We start from the raw sequence: 20238 nt of genomic DNA on the forward strand, positions 1-20238 counted from the left end.
AAAAATCAAAATGAAACCTTGAAAATAGAGTAACCCTTTGGTCCTGTACTTCCTGCGTTTCTCCTGCTCTACTCAAGCAGTACCACCATACTGGAGTCCCTGTCAGTCCACCTGTCCTTCTAGTCAATGGTTCTCTTTGTAGTCTAAAGCCTGGGCTGTGTAATTCTAGATGCATCCCATTCCCTACCTCTTCCGGGTAGAATCCCCTGTCCCCATCCCTGTGAAATGAGAACTGTTCTTCAGCCTTTGGATGCCCACAGCATCTCATGACCTCACTCCAGAGCATGGTGCTAAGTCCTGCTTGCTGTTGTCACCAGCGCTGTGTCTTACCTCTCTCAGCACTTAGGAGACAGAGGTGGAAAGATGTCAAGTCTGAGGCCCAGCCTGGGCTGCATGGCCATATCTTATCTCCAAACACCAAGCGCTGAAGATTTGGCTTGCTGGCAGAGCACTTGCCTCCCACAAGCAAGGCCATGGTTCGAGCCCCAGCACTGAAAGGAAAGGCTTCATGTCTACTAAGCCTCAGATTTCTCTCTGTCACCCCTGGGGCTGGCCCGGATGGTAGCCACCTTTTGAAGCTGTTTGTTTTACCATCTGCTCCTTTTCTTCTAGGGCTAAAGTCGCCGCAGCTGATGGGCCACCCGTGAACCCAGGCCAGGCACTCACGCCAGCCAGGCACACAGTAATACTAGACAAAGATGCCCTCCTCCAGAACTACGGATTTCACATTTCTGAGACCCTCCCCCTCACAGTGGTGGCTGTCACAGCAGGTAGGGGCTGATGGGGATCTGTGAAAGGGAAAGTAGCTGGGCTTCTCCAACCTTCCCTCGGGCCTGTAAGAAAAGGCAGAGGGGCTGGAAAGATGGCTCAGTGGTTAAGAGCACCGCCTGCTTTTCCAAAGGTCCTGAGTTCAATTCCCAGCAACTGCATGGTGGCTCACAACCATCTATAATGTGATCTGATACCCTCTTCTGCAGATAGAGCACTCATATACAATTAAAAAAGAGTAAATCTTGGAGGGCTGGAGAGATGGCTCAGAGGTTCAGGGCACTGACTGCTCCTCCAAAGGTCCTGAGTTTAATTCCCAGCAACCATATGGCAGCTCACAACCATCTAAAATGTGATCTAATGCCCTTTTCTGGCCTGCAGTTGTATGTGCAGGCAGAGCACTGTATACATATAATAAAAAAAAAAATCTTAAAAAAAAAAAGAGAGAGAAAGAAAGAAAAAGAAAAGGCAGAAAATGCTACCTGGGAAGCTGGAAGACTCTGACTTCGTTCTGCCTTGGCCTTCTCATGGTGCCAGAGTGGAGTTTCCTCAGGAGCCATGCCCCTCTGAACCCTAGACCCCCACTGGTTTGGGCCCAGGGCTCTGTGCTGCTGTGGCTTCCAGGCCAGTGTCAGGGGCAAGGAAGGTATTTGGATAAGCCAGCCCGCCTCTTTGAGTCCTGCCTGTCCTGGCTGGCAAGCGTCTGGGGAGAGAGTAATAGAGACTATTGATTTGTTTTCACTTGAGTCTCTGAGAAATATAGGCTGTGCCTGAGGGGAGAGGAGCAGGCAGAGAGAGAGCCTGGTGTTTGTTTTCCTGTTTGAGCTATGTATTGGTGTTAGGTTTTAGGCAGGTTAAAATACATTAATTTCCATTTATATATATAGGGATGTACACACACTCAATTCTTTGGCCAGCTGTGATGGCTTGAACTGTTCTTTTCCTTTTCTCCACTATCTCTTGAAACTGACTGGAAATAGGTACCTATCCTGTGGTTTATAATGAGGGAAATTACGCTGCATGTGAGCCCAGGGTACCCAGGCTGCCATTCCAAGGTGCACTGTGACTGGTCTGAGCAGGTACCTATTTTCTATCCAACAGGCGGCTCCGCTCATGGCAAGCTTTTCCCTGGTGATCAAATTCTCCAGATAAACAACGAGCTGGCTGAGGACCTTTCCTGTGAACGAGCGGTCGATATTCTCAGGTACTCACCTGTCGTAGAGCACCCAGAGCCGCGCAGGTGATCAAAGAACAAAGCGGGGCCTCAGAAGTGCTGTGGCTGGCCCTGGCCGCTTTAAAGTGCCAGGAATAGCTCCAGCTGTGCCTCGGGAGGTGGTGTGCCAGCCATGGCTGCAGTAGTGTCTGCTGTCTTCTACCCGCCTACAGAACTTTGGCGGCGTAGGATGAGGAATATAATAGTGGGTACTACATAGGCCCTACCCTTGAGGGATAAATTGTAGCTAAATCGATGCCGATGTGTTTGTCTGTACCCCTGTCACTGTCTTCTGGAGTGTTCTTTCTATTCCGGCCTGGCCAATGTGTATGCGGTCTCATTGGTGTGGCACCTATAGCTTTCTCTGTGCTGTCACTGTGGTGCACACGAATGCTCCACTTTCTGCCTGGACCTTCCCAAGAAAGAGCAAGGCGCATGTGCAGAGGAGACTCAGTAAGATGAGAGACTATATAGCACTGGGAATTGCCCACCCTCCTTTAAAGGTGGACAGATGACAGTGACGAGGTGGGGAAGACTAGAGGCATTGCAACAGGACATGCAGCCTTTGGCTTTTTAATGTCTACTCAACACTGTTTTGTGGCTTTAATATTAATAGGAGTGAGAGGCAGAGCCCAGTGAGGGTACTACGTGAGCCTGCCGGGCTGGCTTTGGGTCTGTATGCTCCTCTGTGGTCATAGGGAACACCCACAAACTGGAGAAGGGGGAACTAAAGATGCGGAAGCCCATGTCCGCCCTCAGGGAGCACAGTCTTACTGTGAAGACAGACAGTTCAAGTTAAGACTCACAGAGAGTCTATGAAGCCAAACCCAGTATTGTTTCAGGGATGCCAGAGGCAGGAAAGGATTTGGTGATCTTATTTAAAAATAAATAAACCTCAAGGTTTGCTTCCTAGGTTATTGGGCTGTTTTCCCAAAGAGGATCGCTCCTGACAGATTTGTTTTTTTTTTCAGTACCGCTAATACTTCTGTCAGTCTTAAACTTCGAGGGATCAACAAATATATAACTTTAAGCCATAGTCTAAAGCTGGGTGTTAAGGTGACAACTGGCCTCTCTCTGCTCATTGATCATCTAGTCTGGGCAAGGAACCCCGGCAGGCAGAGGCCGCTTGCAAGCCCGTGCAGATCCGTGTGTGTGCTCACCCTTCTGAGATGAGGACGAGCAGGCCCAGCCGTAAGAGAAGCTGAGAAGCCAGGCTACTACAGACACGGGGGAGCCCCGGCTTAGGAGGACGCTGCAGTATGACAAAGCAGAGAGGAGTCCAGGAATATTTCAGATGTCCCTTTTTCATTTTATTTACTTATTTGAGATCAAGTCTCATGCAGCCCGGCTGGCCTCAAACTCATATGCCCTTGAGCTTTGCATCTTCCTGTGCTCAGAGATGGGTGTACTACCACATCCAGTCCGTGTGATGCGGGGCATCACATCCAGGGCCTCATGCATGCTAGGCAAGCACTATGCCAGCTGGGCTTCATGCTCAGCCCCTGAGACAGGACCTTTCCTGCTGGGTAGAACTTGGGTGATGCTCCAGGCAAAATCGTGAGCTGGGACCATAGGATGTGGAGCAGGGAAGTGCCGAACACTTCTCTTTGCCTTGAGAAACAGGGAGGTAAACCTCAGATTATGGTGGGTCCTGGGTGCCAATACAGCAAGGTCCAGTGTTATTCTCCCTAAAAAGGGCAACCACAGTGGGCTTCTGACTGAGGTGTACTGTGGCTTGCTCCCTGTGCTTGTAGAAATCTCAGCATGGATTGCTTTTGTAGCTTAGTGTCTGAAAGCAGTGTATATTTTTTTTTCACTCCTTTTTATTGTAAAGGGTAAACAAACACCCAAGAATAACCTGACAATAACAGTGACAAAAATCTCTCTAATTTCTCCAAAGATGTTTGAGGCCCAGATACCCTTTGCAGAGCACCAGAACTTTGGGTTTGTCGGGCGGTGGGGGGGGGGGGGCCTGGGGGCGTGATTTACCTCTAAAAAGGCCTGTGCTCATGTGAACTGAGGCAGAGGCAATCCCCAGATAGTTGGGCCCTTCAGGTTGAGCTCAACCATTGGAGAGAGTGATGTACCCCCCTCCATTGGCCTACATGTTCGGATTGCAAGAAGTCAAATGTAAGCTTGCAGACTGCTTCATTTTACAGGCATGGCAAAGGGGGGTGGTGGGTGGGATCTGCCTCCACTTTCTAAAAGAAAGTGGAGGTGTGACAGTTACTTGTTTGATTGCTTTTGAAATCTCTGCGATAATTTGAGACAGAAATGTCTCTTCAGTATCTTGATTACATGCTTAGACTCCCTGCGTTGACTGTGCGTACCCAAACACCACACACTATGTGATAAGTGCTATCTACGGAGGAGGGTTTAGCCTGTGTGTTTTAAAAGGGGAGGCTAGCTTACCTGTGTTGTCACTGTGGTTTTGTTGTTGTTGTTGTTTGTTTGTTGTTTTTTTGGATATAAAGCTGGCCAGTGTCTACTGAATGAGTTTTCTACCATGTAAAACTAAAGGTAGTGGCTGCGGTGTGGACAGATGGCAGAGGTGGGCATCCAGGGAGAAGGAGCACTCTCAGGTTTATCACAGTGTGTCATACACACACACACACACACACACACACACACACACACAAATACACAAATGGCTGAATGTTTTTCTTTTATCCTTTTCTCTTTTTCAGGGAAACTGAAGATGCCCTTTCAATTACAGTTGTTCGCTGCACATCCGTAAGCCTCTCTTTTTGGTGTTGTTCTATACGTTTGTTTCACTCTCCCTGGTCCTAAGACTCGAATGCGCCTTAACGATATCCCTCATACCGTAGGGCAAAGGGCTGAGGGCGGCAGCTGCCAGGCAGTGGATGGCTAGTTGGCCACCGTGGCCTGAAGCCCTCCTGGCCGTAAGTGCCATGGAGGAAGCAGATGTGGTCCTGGCCCTGGGACGTATAGATCAGGGGAGGGTGCCATCTGTAGTGCAGAGTGGACATCAAGCTGGGAGTCCCAAGACAGGCTTGGACCACATGACTTGGGACATGTCTCTCCTTCTGGCTCTCACTGGGTAAGATGGCATGCGACAGTAACTGCCTTGTCTATCTGATGATCATCCAGAGCACCAAGTGGATGTTTGTGAGTTCGAGGCCAGCCTGGCCTACACAGTGAGTTACAGGACAGTCAAGGCTTCACAGAGAAACTCTGTCTTTAAAAACCAAATAATAATACTACTACTATGTAAACAACATGTACAGTTGACTGTCATATCATTGCCTATTGAAGGTTTTCCTATGCAAACAGATATAAGAAGAAGCACAGTGGAAGAAATGGCCCTTCAAACGCATGAAAACATAATATTTCTGTACGCCAAACACCCTATAAACAAAGAACTAGTCACCTCTCCCTGTTCATCAAGTGTTTTATTTTTATTTCTTGGGAACAGTAGGGGAGAAAGTCACCCAATGAGAATTAAAATGTTTGCTATAAATATGACAGGCTGAATGTTCTGCGCACACTAAATGGAGGCCTTTTAATTCCAGGCAGAGTTTGCCTATGAAATAATGTGAACCCAATATGAAAACAGAGAAAGCTAATCAGCATAAAGAACCGTGCAGGTGGCGAGCTTTCTTCTTATTTAACTTATTATCATCTCAGTGGGAAGCATCTTACTCTTAATTAGGCGGGGTTTCCCGCAGCTGGTTCTGGGAGGCAGGAAATGGCATGGAGGGGAGGAAAGAAATGTCTATGTTCCACTACCGAGCTTCCAGGCAAAGATGTGAGTGCCACTCTCAGGAGGACCTGCAGGGGAGCCCACCAGGACCTTCCCCAACCCCCACCCCGAGAAATGCCCTGACCGCAGGCTAGCCCCCTGGGCCTCCTTCAGAAGTGTCTTAAAGCATTTTACAGACATTGCAACATGAGCAGACATGACTTGCTTCACCAAGGACGCTTGGTGTTTTGTGGTCATGGTAGATTCTTGGAATCCTCAAATAAATGAAACTGATTGGAAATTATAAAATCTAGAGCCTACGACATCAATTACTACTTCTCTGGGACACAGAATTTTATGAGACAAAAAAAAAAATCCAGCTTAAAATTTGCATTTTAAAAAGTTACTGTTATTTTTCTTAAATTATATGTATGTGTCTGTGTGGGTTTGTATAGGTCTGGAAGAGTAGCATGAACTGTTTTGTTGTTGTTGTTGTTGTTGTTGTTGTTGTTGTTTCTGAGACAAGGTCCCACTATGTAGCTCTGGCTGTCCTGAAGCTCTCACTACGTAGATCAGGCTAGCCTCAAACTCAAAGAGGTCCTTCAGCCCCTGCCTTCTGAGCACTGAGGGATTAAAGGTAGCAGGGACTCTCAGCCCCAAATCTACATTTTATATCAATTACATTATTTTAATATTAATACTAGCAGCTAACATGTTGTATCGTTTCACCAGAAGGAAATCTTACAAAGCAAGATAGACTCTGGCACCCCCCTCCCCACACCACTCCCCTTTGCAGATAAGGGTGCTGTGGCCACACAGCTCACTGTTTAGCACCCCAGGTTCAGGGTGCATGGGCTTTTCCCCAGGGACTTAGACTCCACAACCCACACTTGCTAAGACGATGCTATCTGGCCTTCATCTGCCCTGCTGCTTTCGTAGCATGACCCTGAGTCACCCTTGGCAAGGGAACTACGAAAATAGGAAATAACTTTTCAACTAGTCATTTTCAAGATTCTTTTCATAAAGGGAAAAGGGGAATGCCCTTTGGAGTTCTTAGTTTCATTAACAAAAGAATTTAAGAATGGACTCTTGCAATCACAAGGACAGTTTTATTAGAGTTTAAAAGAAAAGGCCTGAGGCGATCAGGCTGTGACCCTCGCTCAGCCTGTCTGGAGGAGCATGGAGAAAACCATGCCATTGAAGCTGGCACGGAGGGCAGACGCATGGCGGGGAGAGAGGCCTTAGAGAAAGAGTAAGAGACCCCCAAACACTGGGGGAGACCCAGAATGTTACAGCTTAGAAAAAAGAAAAAGAAAAGGGAAACGCAATGACGTTCTTAGTAATTGAGAAAATCGAGCAGCTCCCCAGCCCTGACAAGCTTGCCTCCAGTGAGCGCTGCATTAGGGGTGGGCATTCTGGGAGGGAAAAAGAACAGTTTCTCAATAAGATCAATAAAGTTCACTGCACCTAAAAAAAGAAAAAAAACCCTAAGTATTGCACCAACCTTGTTAGTGTGGCTTACGGTGAGCTCCCACACCCCACCCTACCCCCCTGCCCTTCCCTCCGTGGCCCCTTAGCCAAAGTGACCAGTCCCAGCACAGTTGGAACCTGGGTGTCCGCCCAGGCCAGAGTTCATTCTCTTGACCAGCAAGTTTTTCCTACCCCAACACTTTTAAACATTTACTTTGCAGCAAAAACACACATTTTATCCGTGGCACCAGGAAGTCTTAAGATAAATGGTAGCTCATATTCTCCAAATTGTTCCTTTAAAATATCCGGGCACTTACACAAGTGGTTCACGGTGTGCTGCAGAAGCTGGGCGCCTGGCTCTCAGTGCTAATGTACAGATATGAAAACATGGGAGCCACTGTGCACTGGGCTTTTTGGTGACAGATGATGACACATTCTTTTATTATTGTATTGTATTGTATTGTGTTGTGTTGTATTGTATTGTATTGTGTTGTGTTGTGTTGTATTGTATTGTCTTTGTTTATTGGTTTTTTGAGAAAGGGACTCTCTGTGTAGCCTTGGCTGTCTAAGACTCCCTTTGTAAACTGGGCATGGTGGCATGCCTTTAATCCCAGCACTGGGGAGGCAGAGGCAGGTGGATCCTCAAGCCTGGTCTACAAAGCAAGTCCAGGACAGCCAAGGTTACACAGAGAGACCCTGTCTCGAAAAAAAAAAAATCTTGCTTTGTAGATTAGGCTGGCCTCGAACTCACAGTGATCAACCTGCCTCTGCCTCCCGAGTGCTGGAATTATAGTTGTGTGCCACCACGACCAGCTCTAAACTGGCTGCTTCGAGAAAGAATGTGTCAGCCAGGCATGGTGGCGCACACCTGTTACCCCAGCACACTGGGAGGCAGACGCAGGCAGACTGTTGTGAGTTGGAGGCCAGCCTGGTCTACAAAGAGAAGCCCTGTCTCAAAACAAACAAACAAAAATCAAAGCAGCTAGTTTCATGGTTGAGTGGTTCCAGGAGTGACAGGCCCTATATCGTAACTCCCACTGACTATCCAAGTTCAAAACAGTCTACCTTGTCTGAGATAGCTGCTCCGGGGTTTGGCAGTACGTCTTTCGTGTCTTCAAGCTGAACAGTGACTCATCATAGGTGCGGTTTTTGTGACTTCTCACTCTGCTGATGGCTTTTTGGATAGATTACAATTTCACAGTGACCCTTGCAAATGGTGACATCCAGAAAGGTCCACAGTTCCTCCAACACCCCAAGAGTGACCCTGGGAATGAAGGGACGCTTCCAATGTACATTAAGAGTGCTAGTGGAGCCCGGGGGTTGGATTAACAGTTGGCAAGGCCAGTCACACTGTTGGCTTGGGTGAAGCTTGTGGTCAATGAAATACTGAGCTGGTTTTTAAATGAATAGCTAGCTTCCAAGGCGAAACCCCCATCCCGTGCTTGTCCAATTGATTTTTTTTTTTTTTTAAATCCTCAGAGTCACTCTTCCTTTTAATCCATGTCAGGTCATGTTGCCTGGCTGGGTGTTTTAGCCAGCTATGCTTTTATAGGCCTGGGGCTGAGAGGCTTATTTGTGTAGTTGCCAGCTATAATCACCTTTTCTTGTCAAGAAGCCTCTTCTTCTTTTCAGTTCTCCGCCTCGTCTAGTTCTGAGCCAGCTGATTTTCTTTATCATGTTCCAGCTCTGGGCCTAACTCTTAGGAGACTGCCCTCCCCCTGCCTAGCGTGAGAAACAGCGACTGCCTCCTGTAGGTTCCTGCTCTGCCCCCTGGTTGCTCCCGGTCTTTAGAGCGGTGCCTGCAGGCTGCTGCTTTGAAGACCCTCTGTGCTCTGTTGACAGCCCTGTTCCGTGCGCCCTCCTGGGTTTTTTTTTCCTGGCCTTGGACTCAGCTTCTCCTGATTCTCAAGGATCTCACTCCATATATCTGTTGCGTGAGCTCTGATGACCTCTTACCAGTGCTCTGCCTTCATAAAGTCTTCCTCTGCCTTCATCCAAGGCACTGCTGAGTATCAGCAGTAAAGGGTTATCGCAAGCCGAAGGGAGCTTGAGTTACTTAGACAGAAATCAGTCCTTAGAGCTCGGTGGGAGATGCCTGGTCTGACAGGAGCAAGGCCCTGGGTTTGGAAAAGAAGAAGAGAGAAGCAGCCCAAACTATTGCAAGTGCAGATGAACCATTGCCAAACCCACCTCATGGCTCCGCATCTGGCCTTCTCCACAGCGGGAGTGTGGACGGATTATTAAATGCCTGGCAGGCAGGAAGGAATTCTGCCATATCCACAGGAGCCTGGCCTGTCGATCCGGAATTCTGCCTTCAAAAGAGAAATGAGCTTGGTTGGGTCTGACTTGTCCTCACTAACTCTTTAGTTATCAGTGGTCGGCGTTTAAAACTCCCCACCCATGGCTTAGATCTTTCCCAAGACTAACAATAGGCTTTTTGGTGTGTGTGCTTTCTGAATCGTCCATGCTCCGTTGTGGAGAACTTGATATTGGCCATCTATAGTCTCTGAATGTGTCTTCCTTTCTCTGATCTTGGGCAGTGCCAACTGTGGCAGATTCTGGTTCTGTAGAACCCTAAGTTCTCCTGCATAGGAGTCATCCAATCGTCTCATCAATAACTTTGGATTTGAACGTTTTTCTTTTCCTATTTCATTTTTCTTTTCATATTGGAAAACTAAGCATGTCTGCAGGCATCTCTCCATGGGAGCAGAGCTACCTAGGCTTCCCTCTCGTGCTCAAGGTTTGAAAGCAAGCTGTGTTTCTATGATGCTGAATCACAGTTGCATGTCCTGTCACACCAAGTCACAGACAATTATCTTCTTATTGCAATTTCAGGGTCATTTGTTCATTTCTTGTACTTCATGCATTGGTGTCTAAGTCCATGTGAAGTTTGCTTCTAGCAAGGTCCCCAATGCTGTTGCGTAACTGTCCCCTCAGCTACATACAACATGGCCCAGAGTGCCATCTCAGGACCTACATAGGGACATCCTAAAGACTGGCCTAAAAGACTGTCTAGAGTATTGAAGGGCACGTAGGACGCTAGCTGGGACCCCTCTGTTGTGCAAGAAGAGCATGTCCTGTTGTTGTGGCTCATATAAGACACTGTTGGTGCCACAGTTTGACCTGATGTGACCATGTAAGGGGCTTACCATCTGACCATACCAACTAATGTGAGTCTTTCTAATTATGGAGAAAGAGACTATCAGAAGATAACAGTTAAGAGAGGCCAGCCACAAGTCACAGTGGCCAGAGCGTCAGGATGCTCTATGGAGCTCCCTCATGTATGAATGGAAAAACTGAAATTCAGAGAAGGTTGAAGATAGCCGAAGTCATTCAGTTTTGGAGCATGTTTCTTGGAAGAATTGTTTATTCTTCTTAACACAGGGTCTCTCTGTGGAGCCCTGGCTGTCCTGGAACTCACTCTGTAGAGCAGGCTGGCCTCGAACTCATAGATTTGCCTGTCTCTGCCTCCCAGGTTCTAGGAGTAAAGGTGTGTGCCACCACCACTGCTTGACCTGTCATAAAGTGTTTGGTTTTTTGGTTTTTCAAGACAAAGTTTCTCTATGTAGCCTTGCCTGTCCTGGACTCACTTTGTAGACCAAGCTGGTCTTGAACTCACAGAGATCTGCCTGCCTCTGCCTCCCAGAGTGCTGGGATTACAGGCACTTGCTATGCCATCTGGCTTCATAAAGTTATTTTTAAGGTGTATTTATATATGTGTATATGTGTATGTGTTGGTCTGTTTCTGTTATGGGTCTGTGTGAGTTTGTGACTGTGAGTGTGTATGTGTGTGTGTATGTATGTGTATGTACAAGTGCATGCACAGAGGCCAGAATGGCTTGGGATCAGGCTTCATTATATTATACTGAGATCACTCAGTGTAATATCGAGGTCACCTAGATCTCAAGACCCCCCAAAAAAGACCACCAGGACTCAATACTAATGCAACATACATAGGGTCCTGTATTATGGGCTCAGAGCTTCAGATCACAATCCTTCCTGACGCAGCAGGATAGGAGAGTGACTCCGAGCTTCAAGGGCAGTGGGTTCATAAAGGGAAACGGGTTGTGGGTTATAGGAATGTTCATCTTTAAGCAGGTTAGGTTGAGGCTGGATCTTCAGGGAAGTTGTAGGTTCCAGGAATGTTGACCTTCAGGCAGGTTGGGTGGAGGCTGAGTCTGGAGGGGAAGTCTTTTTATCTCAGAGGAACATTGGGGTCTAATTATATGTAATTGTTCCGGTGGAGTTTCTGGGGACTGCTGGCAGGTGTCATTCCCAGAACACAGGGAGAAGGGTCACCTATGGGACAAGTTCTCACACAGACCATCATTAATTTCAGACTACACATTACATATAGAATATGGCATTGATTTTGCCCTTACATTCCCCCCTCTGACAGGTTCATTGAAGACCCAATTATGGGTCTTCCTGAAACTTATTTCTCTGAGTCGGCCTGTTGTAGGGCCAGGTACTGCGCCCTCATGACTATTAGCTGGATGGCACCCAACCTTTGCTTGATATAAGGGAGGACACAAAGCATGACTGGTTTAAACAGAATTAAGAGTCTATTTTATTATAGCCATTTGTCCCTCATGCCAGAGAGTTGCCCTTGACATAGCTTTTCAGCCTATAAAGTGGGGAAACAGACGAAGTCATTTTCTTCTGTAACTTCTTCCTGCTGACATTAGGGGCACTGTTATCAGAGCCAGGAAAGGCTGAAAAGCTAGTCAAAAGCTAACGGGGCACTCATCAAAAGCATCTGTTTAGCTGATCTAGTTGAAGAGACAGGGAGTAGCCATATCTGCCAGACTGGTTTACATCAGCTTCCAGCAAGTCCATATCTCAGCAGCCCTGGATGCAGTCTGTTAGCCAGGTAAAAATCTGCTGAGACAAATGCAGACTAGGGACAGAAGTTAAAATTGTGTCTCTAAGACAGCTGGAGGAGGGTTATGCCTTTGAAGCACGGTAAAAGTATGAACATTTTTTTCTCAGTCCAGAAGACTTGATATACAGATTGGACAGACTCATTTTTAACATGATAAGAAGCAACCCTAAGTCTATATTCAGGATACAACCAAAGGGAAATTAAAATATTGAACTTGGGACTGATTAATAAGCAGCCAGTACTCTACCAGCTTATTGTAACCATTGGTCTCATTTTAAATGTGCAACTTATGCTTATGTATCTCAAAACTTCTCTTAGAGGCGATTTGCTGTGAGTTCAAGGCCAGCCTGGTCTACAAAGTGAGTCTAGGACAACCAAGGCTACACAGAGAAACTCTGTCCCAAAAATCCAAAAAAAAAAATCCTTTAACCAACATTTAAACACTTTCTTAGACACTCAAATATTAAACGTTTTCTCACTCTCAAACACGTGCATTTATCAACTTGAAACACTTTATTATAGACAACCTTAAAACACTTTCTTGGAACAGTTTCTTAGACCTTCTAACATTCTTATCTTGCATGTATCAACACTTAAACACTTTCTCAAACCCTTAAATACTTTAGACTTGCCTAACCTAAACTTTCAGATCCTCAGACCTTATATAAACCACACCTTTTTTTCTATCCAGTTATTCACCAAGAGACACAGACAGTTGAGTTACACTAAAAACTGTTTTTCATTTAACATGAAGCCTGTGAGCAAGGCAAGCCTGTTTGCCTTTTTAAATAAGAGAAGAGACATAGTACCTAGTAGTTTTGACTAGCTAATGAGTTGACTAACATACTAATAGTGGATCTAACTGTCCTCTAGCTGTCAAGCTACCACTAGCTCAGCCATCAATGTAACCAGAGACCTGAGAAGGATAAACTGTAACCTAGACAATATTATGTACCAATCAAAATGACAGAGGTGACTAGCCATCTCCTGGGACCTAGACAGCTGTACCAGTTGTCTCCTATGGTAACATGGCACCATGGGCAGACAGTCTGGCCATCAGGCACAGAGGCACAGAAGATGAGAGGCTGTTTTTGTGGAAGGAGAACACAGAAGAGACAGACCTCGCCTCGTATTCAGCAACACAAGACAATGACTCTCTGGGTATCCAGTTTGTACATAGTTAGGCTGATCCATGGAGCAGGTTTGCCCACTGGATAGAAACCACAATCCAGAGTTGGAGTCGTCTGCCATGCCAACTCTTCTCAGAGACCTTAAGGATTACTACTAGGATGTAGGATTCTCTGTCATAATTAGTTTAAATATATTGAATGCCACATTCAACAGGTCTCTGATAAGCTTTAGGACCAGCATATCTGTGTTCAATCCTTGTCCGTCTTTAGCTATCTGCTCTAAACTACATCTTACTATAATCTGCAGATAAGTGCTAGAGGACCATCTGTCTAATTTTAGTATATTTGAATTGCTTGTTTTTAGCTAAATATTGACTGATTATTTTAGAAAACACTTGTGATTAACTAAACTAGTATCTAACAAAACCATAAGCTTTAATTATCCTAAACACTTTGAGATAGTGGCTTTTTAAAAGCAATGGAACTGCACATAGCATTTTTAAGAATTACATAGGCACAATACCTTAAAAGAGTTGATACATAGAATGCTGTAATCAAAACATAACCTTAAGTTTGTATCAGTATACAAATAGTTGAACAACCAAAAACCATCTACCCCACCTAGGAGATGAGGCATCATTCTCTTGGAATTGTTTCATTAACTACCAGGCAGCTGATTCACTGATATAGCTGACCACAAGCTACATCATTATTAGTACAACTTTAAATATATTTCTGAACTAATATCAAAGCAAAACTTTCAATCATAGATGTAGTTCATTGATGGACTGGCAATCTTGCTGATTCTGCCACATTTCATCATTAAGACTGAACAGCAAAAGCTAGCTTAAAGGACAGAGGTTGCTCTTGGTGCTAAGCAAGGCAACTGAATGTGGTTGGCAGCCTTCAATAGAGAGGCTTGAGTCTCCCACAACCAAAATAGCTTCCAGCCATGTGACTGCCCTTAGCCAAGATGGCAGAGAGGCTATAGCCCCACCCTTTTTTGACTCGGCCTGCCGGGGTTCAACTAACGCTCAGGAGGAGAATTCCCCTGTATAAGGACAGAACACAAGACACGAAGAAGAGCAAGTCTTTGATCAAGGTCTTAAATTTTATTTTTCAGGTAGAAGGTTTTATAGACACGGGGGCAAGGGGGGGCATGGGTATTTGTGTCAGCGAGGGTTGCTATGGATACCTAACTCTGGAATGCTCTAGCAGGTGTCTACCTTTACAGCTGCTATAATCACAGAAGAGGAAGAAATTCCAGAGAGAAGGGGAAGTTGTAAAAGATCTGGTTAGTCAGGAAAAAGTTCCTGGAACTGTTGCTCGCAGGCAGCTGGCCTTTAATCTGATTTTACCAGTAGTCTTACTAGAAAAGCTAGTTTATAGCCAGAAAGGAGTAGCTCTTACTATGAGCTCGGGGGTCTTAGAATGACCGTCCCCCACAATAAACCACAACAGGTGTCTAACTGCTGAACCACGACAGGGTCAGCTGGTTTCTGGTAAATGACAGACTGCTGGAGAAATAGGAACCTAGGCTCTGACAAGATGGAAGAACACTGGCCATATAGCCCGTCCCCAACACTTTTTATCACTGAATCAACATGACGGCCAGCCACGTGGTGTCAGAGGCCATGGTGGGCAGTTTAAAAACATAGCCATATTCAGAAAATAAAGCCAAATATATTCCTAAGGTAGCAATTTCTACCTTTTTGAGAATGAAGTTAGAATATAATAACCATAAATTTAGATGACAAAAACCCAAATTTTAACAGTGTAAACAATTAAATAGCTCTAAAATTAATATTTCTTAACTTAAAATTATCTTTTAGAATTACCCATTTCCAAAGTCTGCCATACAGCAGTGTGTTAACCTGTATTGACCTTCATAACAAGCAGAGAGCTCATTAGGATCAGGAGGCTCTAAAATTATTGCCATATCCCCTGTGGCTATCTGAAGATGGTAGGGTCACATGGCAGGCTACAGACTAGGTGATCCACATGGTTGAGATTTAAAAACATGTGTGTTACAAACACGTACACATATTTATATGTTCTAAACAAGTGTTTGAACTTAAATTTTAAATATGATACCCAATAAGCAAATTACAAATCTTTAGATAAGAGTTCACAGTATAGTCTTAGCCTGGAGGTAAAGCTTTAATACCTTATTAAAGAAACATTGCTTTAAATTCTATCTTTTCTAAGTCTCGTTTGAAATACAGGACAATAATAACATGAAAACCTTAATTAAAAAGTACCTTTAGAGACCTGTTGGCTTATCTCACTTGCTGCTTAGAATGGTTCCAACTCTAACTTACAGGTTTAAGTTAATCTTTTTGTTACAGATGTTAAAAAATTTTTTAACCATCTTCAATAACCAGTAATTTACAAGCAAGATATTCAGAACATAATAAATTTATACATTTAAAATCAAACATATAGTGGCCACATACATTAATACATTTTAAGATAGGCAGACAAAACTTTCTATAGATGTAAATTCAAGGGAAAAATACTTTGTCACCTGTTAAACTCAATTAATGCAGGCAGGAGCTGGGGCTTTCCAGTGGTGTCCCAAATCAGGTGACTAGTGTAACATACTTGGAGGGCCAGACTTGTAACCAAACTGCAAGCTGGAAAAAGCCTTCACCAAGGCCAAACAGCAGCCGCCCCAAAAGCCTGCAGCTCCTGTGTCATCTTGGTGCTAGCTCAGCACAGGTGGTGGCAGACCTTAGCAATCCTGTTTCCACTCCTCTCCAGAGGGCACAGGCAGGTGAGGAGCAGGGCACGCCACTGATGGCTGAGGACTCAGGTGTTTCTAACCAGCAAGAATCCAATAGCCCCCATGTTCGTGGTCGGGGGTCCCCAGAGGGCCTTCCGTACTTGGGACAGGCCTCTCTACCATGCTTGAGACCTGGCCCATTTCTAGAACTGAGACGGTTACAAGGAAACAGAAACTTAAAATGACTACACATAGAAATGTACCCGATGGCAAGAGAAAAGAACCAAAATTCAGAACAGCAAACGTCCTGAGAGCCAGCAGGACTCTGTCACGTTGAGAAACCAAACTCAACACAGCCTATCCTGTAACCGGGCTCTGCCTGAATCAGAAAACCAGACCTCGTCTGGAATTCCTACAAAAGATTCTTAGTTATGAGAGTCACACAAAGACAAAAAGGAAACAAAGCTCAAACCGACAAAATCAGACTTCCTGGTGCGCACAGGTAGTGAGACATTGGCATCTGCCATACTGCGGGAGCAACCCACTTTGTCTCCCAAACTTGAGGTGGTCAGTCTCAATCAACACTACATACACAAAACCTCAACCAACACTATACACATACACAACAGTCGTCGGACGCACAAACATGTTCAGCTTGCTGATTTGAGAGGAAACGAACGTATCGGCTCGCCCACCCAGGAGAACGCTGAGTAGCCAGATCCAGCACTAAACAGATGTGAGGCTCTATGGGTACAGAAGCACCCCCCATGAGGCTATAAGGCATCCCTGACGGGGCTCAGAGCCCCCTTCCTGATGGATCTGGAACGTCTTCACAGACTCCCACAGCCGTGACTATACAGCTAAGTCACCCCTGCTGCCACAGATACAGAAATCCCAGGATGCCTGAAAACACAGAGCCTCGGCATAGACAGACAGTGCACTTTACACAGACACACACTTATTGGCCGATGTAGGACCCTCGGTTTGGGGGCCTAGGGGCCTGGGGGATCCCGGCAAGCCCCCAGAATGTTATACCAAGATCACCCAGGTCTCAAGACCCCCAAAAAGACCACCAGGACTCGATGCTGATGCAACATACACAGGGTCCTGTATTATGGGCTCGGAGCTTTGAATCACAATCCTTCCTGACATGGCAGGAAGTGACTCCGAGCTTTAAGGACAGTGGGTTCATAAAGGGAAGTGGGGGTTGTAGGTCACAGGGATGTCGACCCTTAGGCAGATTGGGGGTAGCCTGGATCTTCAGGGAAGCCGTGGGTCACAGGAATATCAACCTTTTGGCTGTTGGTTGGAGTCTGAGTATGGAGGGGAAGGGGTTTTGTTTGTTGTTGGTTTTTTTGTTGTTGGTGGTGGTTTTTTGTTTTTGTTTTTGTTTTTATCTCAGAGGAACATTGGGGTCTAGTTGTATGTAATCGCTCAGGTGGAGTTTCTGGGGACTGCTGGCAGGTGTCATTCCCAGACTGCAGGGGGAAGGGTCACCTAGGGGACAAGTTCTCATACAGAGCATCATTAATTACAGAATATACATTAATATAGACTATGGCATTGATTTTGCCCTTACATTTACACAGAAGCTAGGACCTTAACTCTAGTCCAAACACACACACACACACACACACACACACACACACACACACACACTTGTGCATTTCCATTCATAGGAGTTTGTGTTTGAAGTTTTCACAACTCCTGAGGTAGGACCTGGGTGGGACTTCAGGTCTCTCCCTTCTCGTCCTCTCTGTCTCATTGTGTCGTCCCTAGTTTGCTGCCATTTGGAATTTCCAGCTGTTCAGACACACAAGAACACTGTCAGGGTTGGGTTCTTCAGGTTCTTGGAAAAGAAGTTTTTAAATGGGGTACCTTCCTTTTGTACAGGCTTTGAGCAGCCACGAGGCTGGGTTTGGCTTTTTTTTTTTTTTTGTCAGAAATGAGAAGATGCAAATGGTTTTATGAGTGTGCTATTCCAAAGTGTGTCATGTCACTATTTTTTTTTTTCAGGGAGTCCCCAAGTCATCCTTCTTGACCGAGGAGAAGAGGGCCCGGCTGAAGACCAACCCCGTGAAGGTGCACTTTGCTGAGGAGGTGCTGGTCAGCGGGCACAGCCAGGTACGTCAGTAGCCAGGAAGGGGAAGTGGGCGAGCTGCAGAGGGGCACTAGGCATTAGCTGGAGGCTTAATGGACCTCCCCTGTGAGGACGAGGGAGGCTGGTGGAGCCCTGGGCCCAGGGTGGCATGAGGAGCAAGTCCAGATGGACAGTGGCTGCCTGTTGTCCACCAACTGCACCCTCCTACTGTGATAATTCTTGCAGGTCCCCGCTTCTTATTACGAGTGAGCTTTCTATTCCCGTGAAAAGGAAATATTAATATGTTGCCAGTAATGGTGGTGGTACCTGGGGTTTCTGTTTTGTTTTTTGGGAATTCAGCATCTACTGATAAGAGCTCAGCATCTGTCATACACTGTAAACCTTTTGTGTGCCCAGTCCTTAGTCATTACCATATCCTGCAGAAGAGGAATTGTAACAAAGGAATAGAAGGCAGCTTAGAGAGATTAGGAGAATTAACTGCTAAGTCACACAGTAGGCAAAGACCTGAGCCTGGGGCTGTGTGCCTTCACTTCTTTTGTTCACTCACACATGCTCTGAGTCCTTTCTGATATAGAAAGATCCAGGGTTGATAGAAGAAGGCCTGGGCTATGGGGTTCGAAGACATGTTTATTAAGGGATATTTGGGCCCTCGGGTTCATTGTTTTAAGGCTCGCTTATTCAGGGTTGCTATGGCTGTGACGAAACACTGTGGCCAAAAAAGTTGAGGAAAGGATTTATTTGGCTGACACCTTCAGACCATAGTCCATCATTAGAGGAAGTCAGGGCAGGAACTCAGACAGGGCAGGAGCCTGGAGGCAGGTGCTGATACAGAGGCCATGGAGGGGTGCTGCTTACTGCTTGCTCCACATGGCCTTTTCAATCTGTTTTCTTTTAGAAATCCAGGACCACCAGCCCAGGGATGGCACCACCCACAATGGGTTGGGTACTCCCCCATTGGTCACTACCTGAGCAAATGCCTCACAGCTGGACCTCAGCTGGAACTGAGGCTCCTTCCTCTCTGATGACTCTAAATTGTGTCAAGTTGACATACAAAACCAGCCAGTACAAGGCTTCTTTTTATTTGTGTATATGTATCTGTATTGGTCTTTATACAGAGAGAGAGAGAGAGAGAGAGAGAGAGAGAGAGAGAGAGAGAGAGAGAGAGAGAGAGACTAGAATAGGGTGACATTGGATGCCTTGAAGCTGGAGTCACAGTTAAGAGCACCCTGTGGGTACTGAAAACTGAATTCAGGTCCTCTGTAAGAGCAGCAAATGTTCTTGGCCACAGAGCCTTTTCTTAGCCTGAGAGTGATGTTTTAAATAAGGATTTATTGATAAAAGACACATTTACTCATACGTTGTAAAATGGCTAATAACTATTGACATTCTGAAATCAGCAGTCAGTATTAAATTATCTATTTATTGATTTATTTTTGGTTTTTCGGGGCAGGGTTTCTCTGTGTAGCCTTGGTTTTCCTGGACTTGCTTTGTAGACCAGGCTGGCCTTGAACTCACAGAGATCCACCTGTCTCTGCCTCCCCCAGTACTGGGATTACAGGCGTGTGCCACTGTGCCCAGCCCAGTATTAGATTTTTAAACTTTCAAGTCAAAAATTCTTGTCATCCAGAGAAATTGAAGGAATGGGGGTCCATGGCCATTTAAACAAAGGATTCAGTTACCTGGTCCAATATAAAAGCCTTTTTTTTTTCTTTGCCCTGTATATGATAAAGCACATCTAAAGTTAGACCTGAGAGGAAAGGGCAGGCTTGTTCAGGAAGGAGCCAGTGGAGCCTAATGCATCAATCAGAATAAACCTGGGATGCTGGCCATCAGCCATGATGAGTCTCTTGTGTGTCCACACTTGTGAAAATGGCTGGAACCTCTCTGAAGATTAAATGTAGATTCAACATGTGCGTTCACTTATTCTTAGCCAAAAGGCCAAGAAGCGAGCAGCTTGCATATTGCAGAGTCATGTATGTGGTGTGTAGTGGGCATAAGAAACAGCCCAGGGCAGAGAGAATGAAGACATCACAGGTATGGGCCAGGTAACCTGGACTGTCACTTTAAAAATGACCATCATGGCCAGGCATAGTGGCACACACCTTTAATCCCAGCACTCAGGAGGCAGAGGCAAATGGATCGCTGTGAGTTCGAGGCCAGCCTGGTCTACAAAGTGAGTCCAGGACAGCCAAGGCTACACAGAGAAACCCCTTCTCAAAAAGCCAAAACCAAACCAAACCAAA

General features: G+C 45.7%; 1 protein-coding gene across 4 annotated transcripts in view; it reads left to right on the forward strand.

Annotated features, from left to right (window-relative positions):
* FRMPD1 (FERM and PDZ domain containing 1) overlaps positions 1-20238 on the forward strand; it is a 145629-nt gene that overhangs the window by 101154 nt on the left and 24237 nt on the right. For all 4 annotated transcript variants that reach the window (XM_084778083.1, XM_084778082.1, XM_084778085.1 and 1 more), the window contains exons 3-6: positions 613-770; positions 1870-1972; positions 4669-4714; positions 17911-18018. In XM_084778083.1, coding sequence (XP_084634209.1) covers positions 613-770; positions 1870-1972; positions 4669-4714; positions 17911-18018 — 415 coding nt within the window. The remainder of the gene's footprint in view (positions 1-612; positions 771-1869; positions 1973-4668; positions 4715-17910; positions 18019-20238) is intronic.

This window comes from Acomys minous (genome assembly GCF_964271855.1).
Source record: "Acomys minous genome assembly, chromosome: 1".
NCBI lineage: Eukaryota > Metazoa > Chordata > Mammalia > Rodentia > Muridae > Acomys > Acomys minous.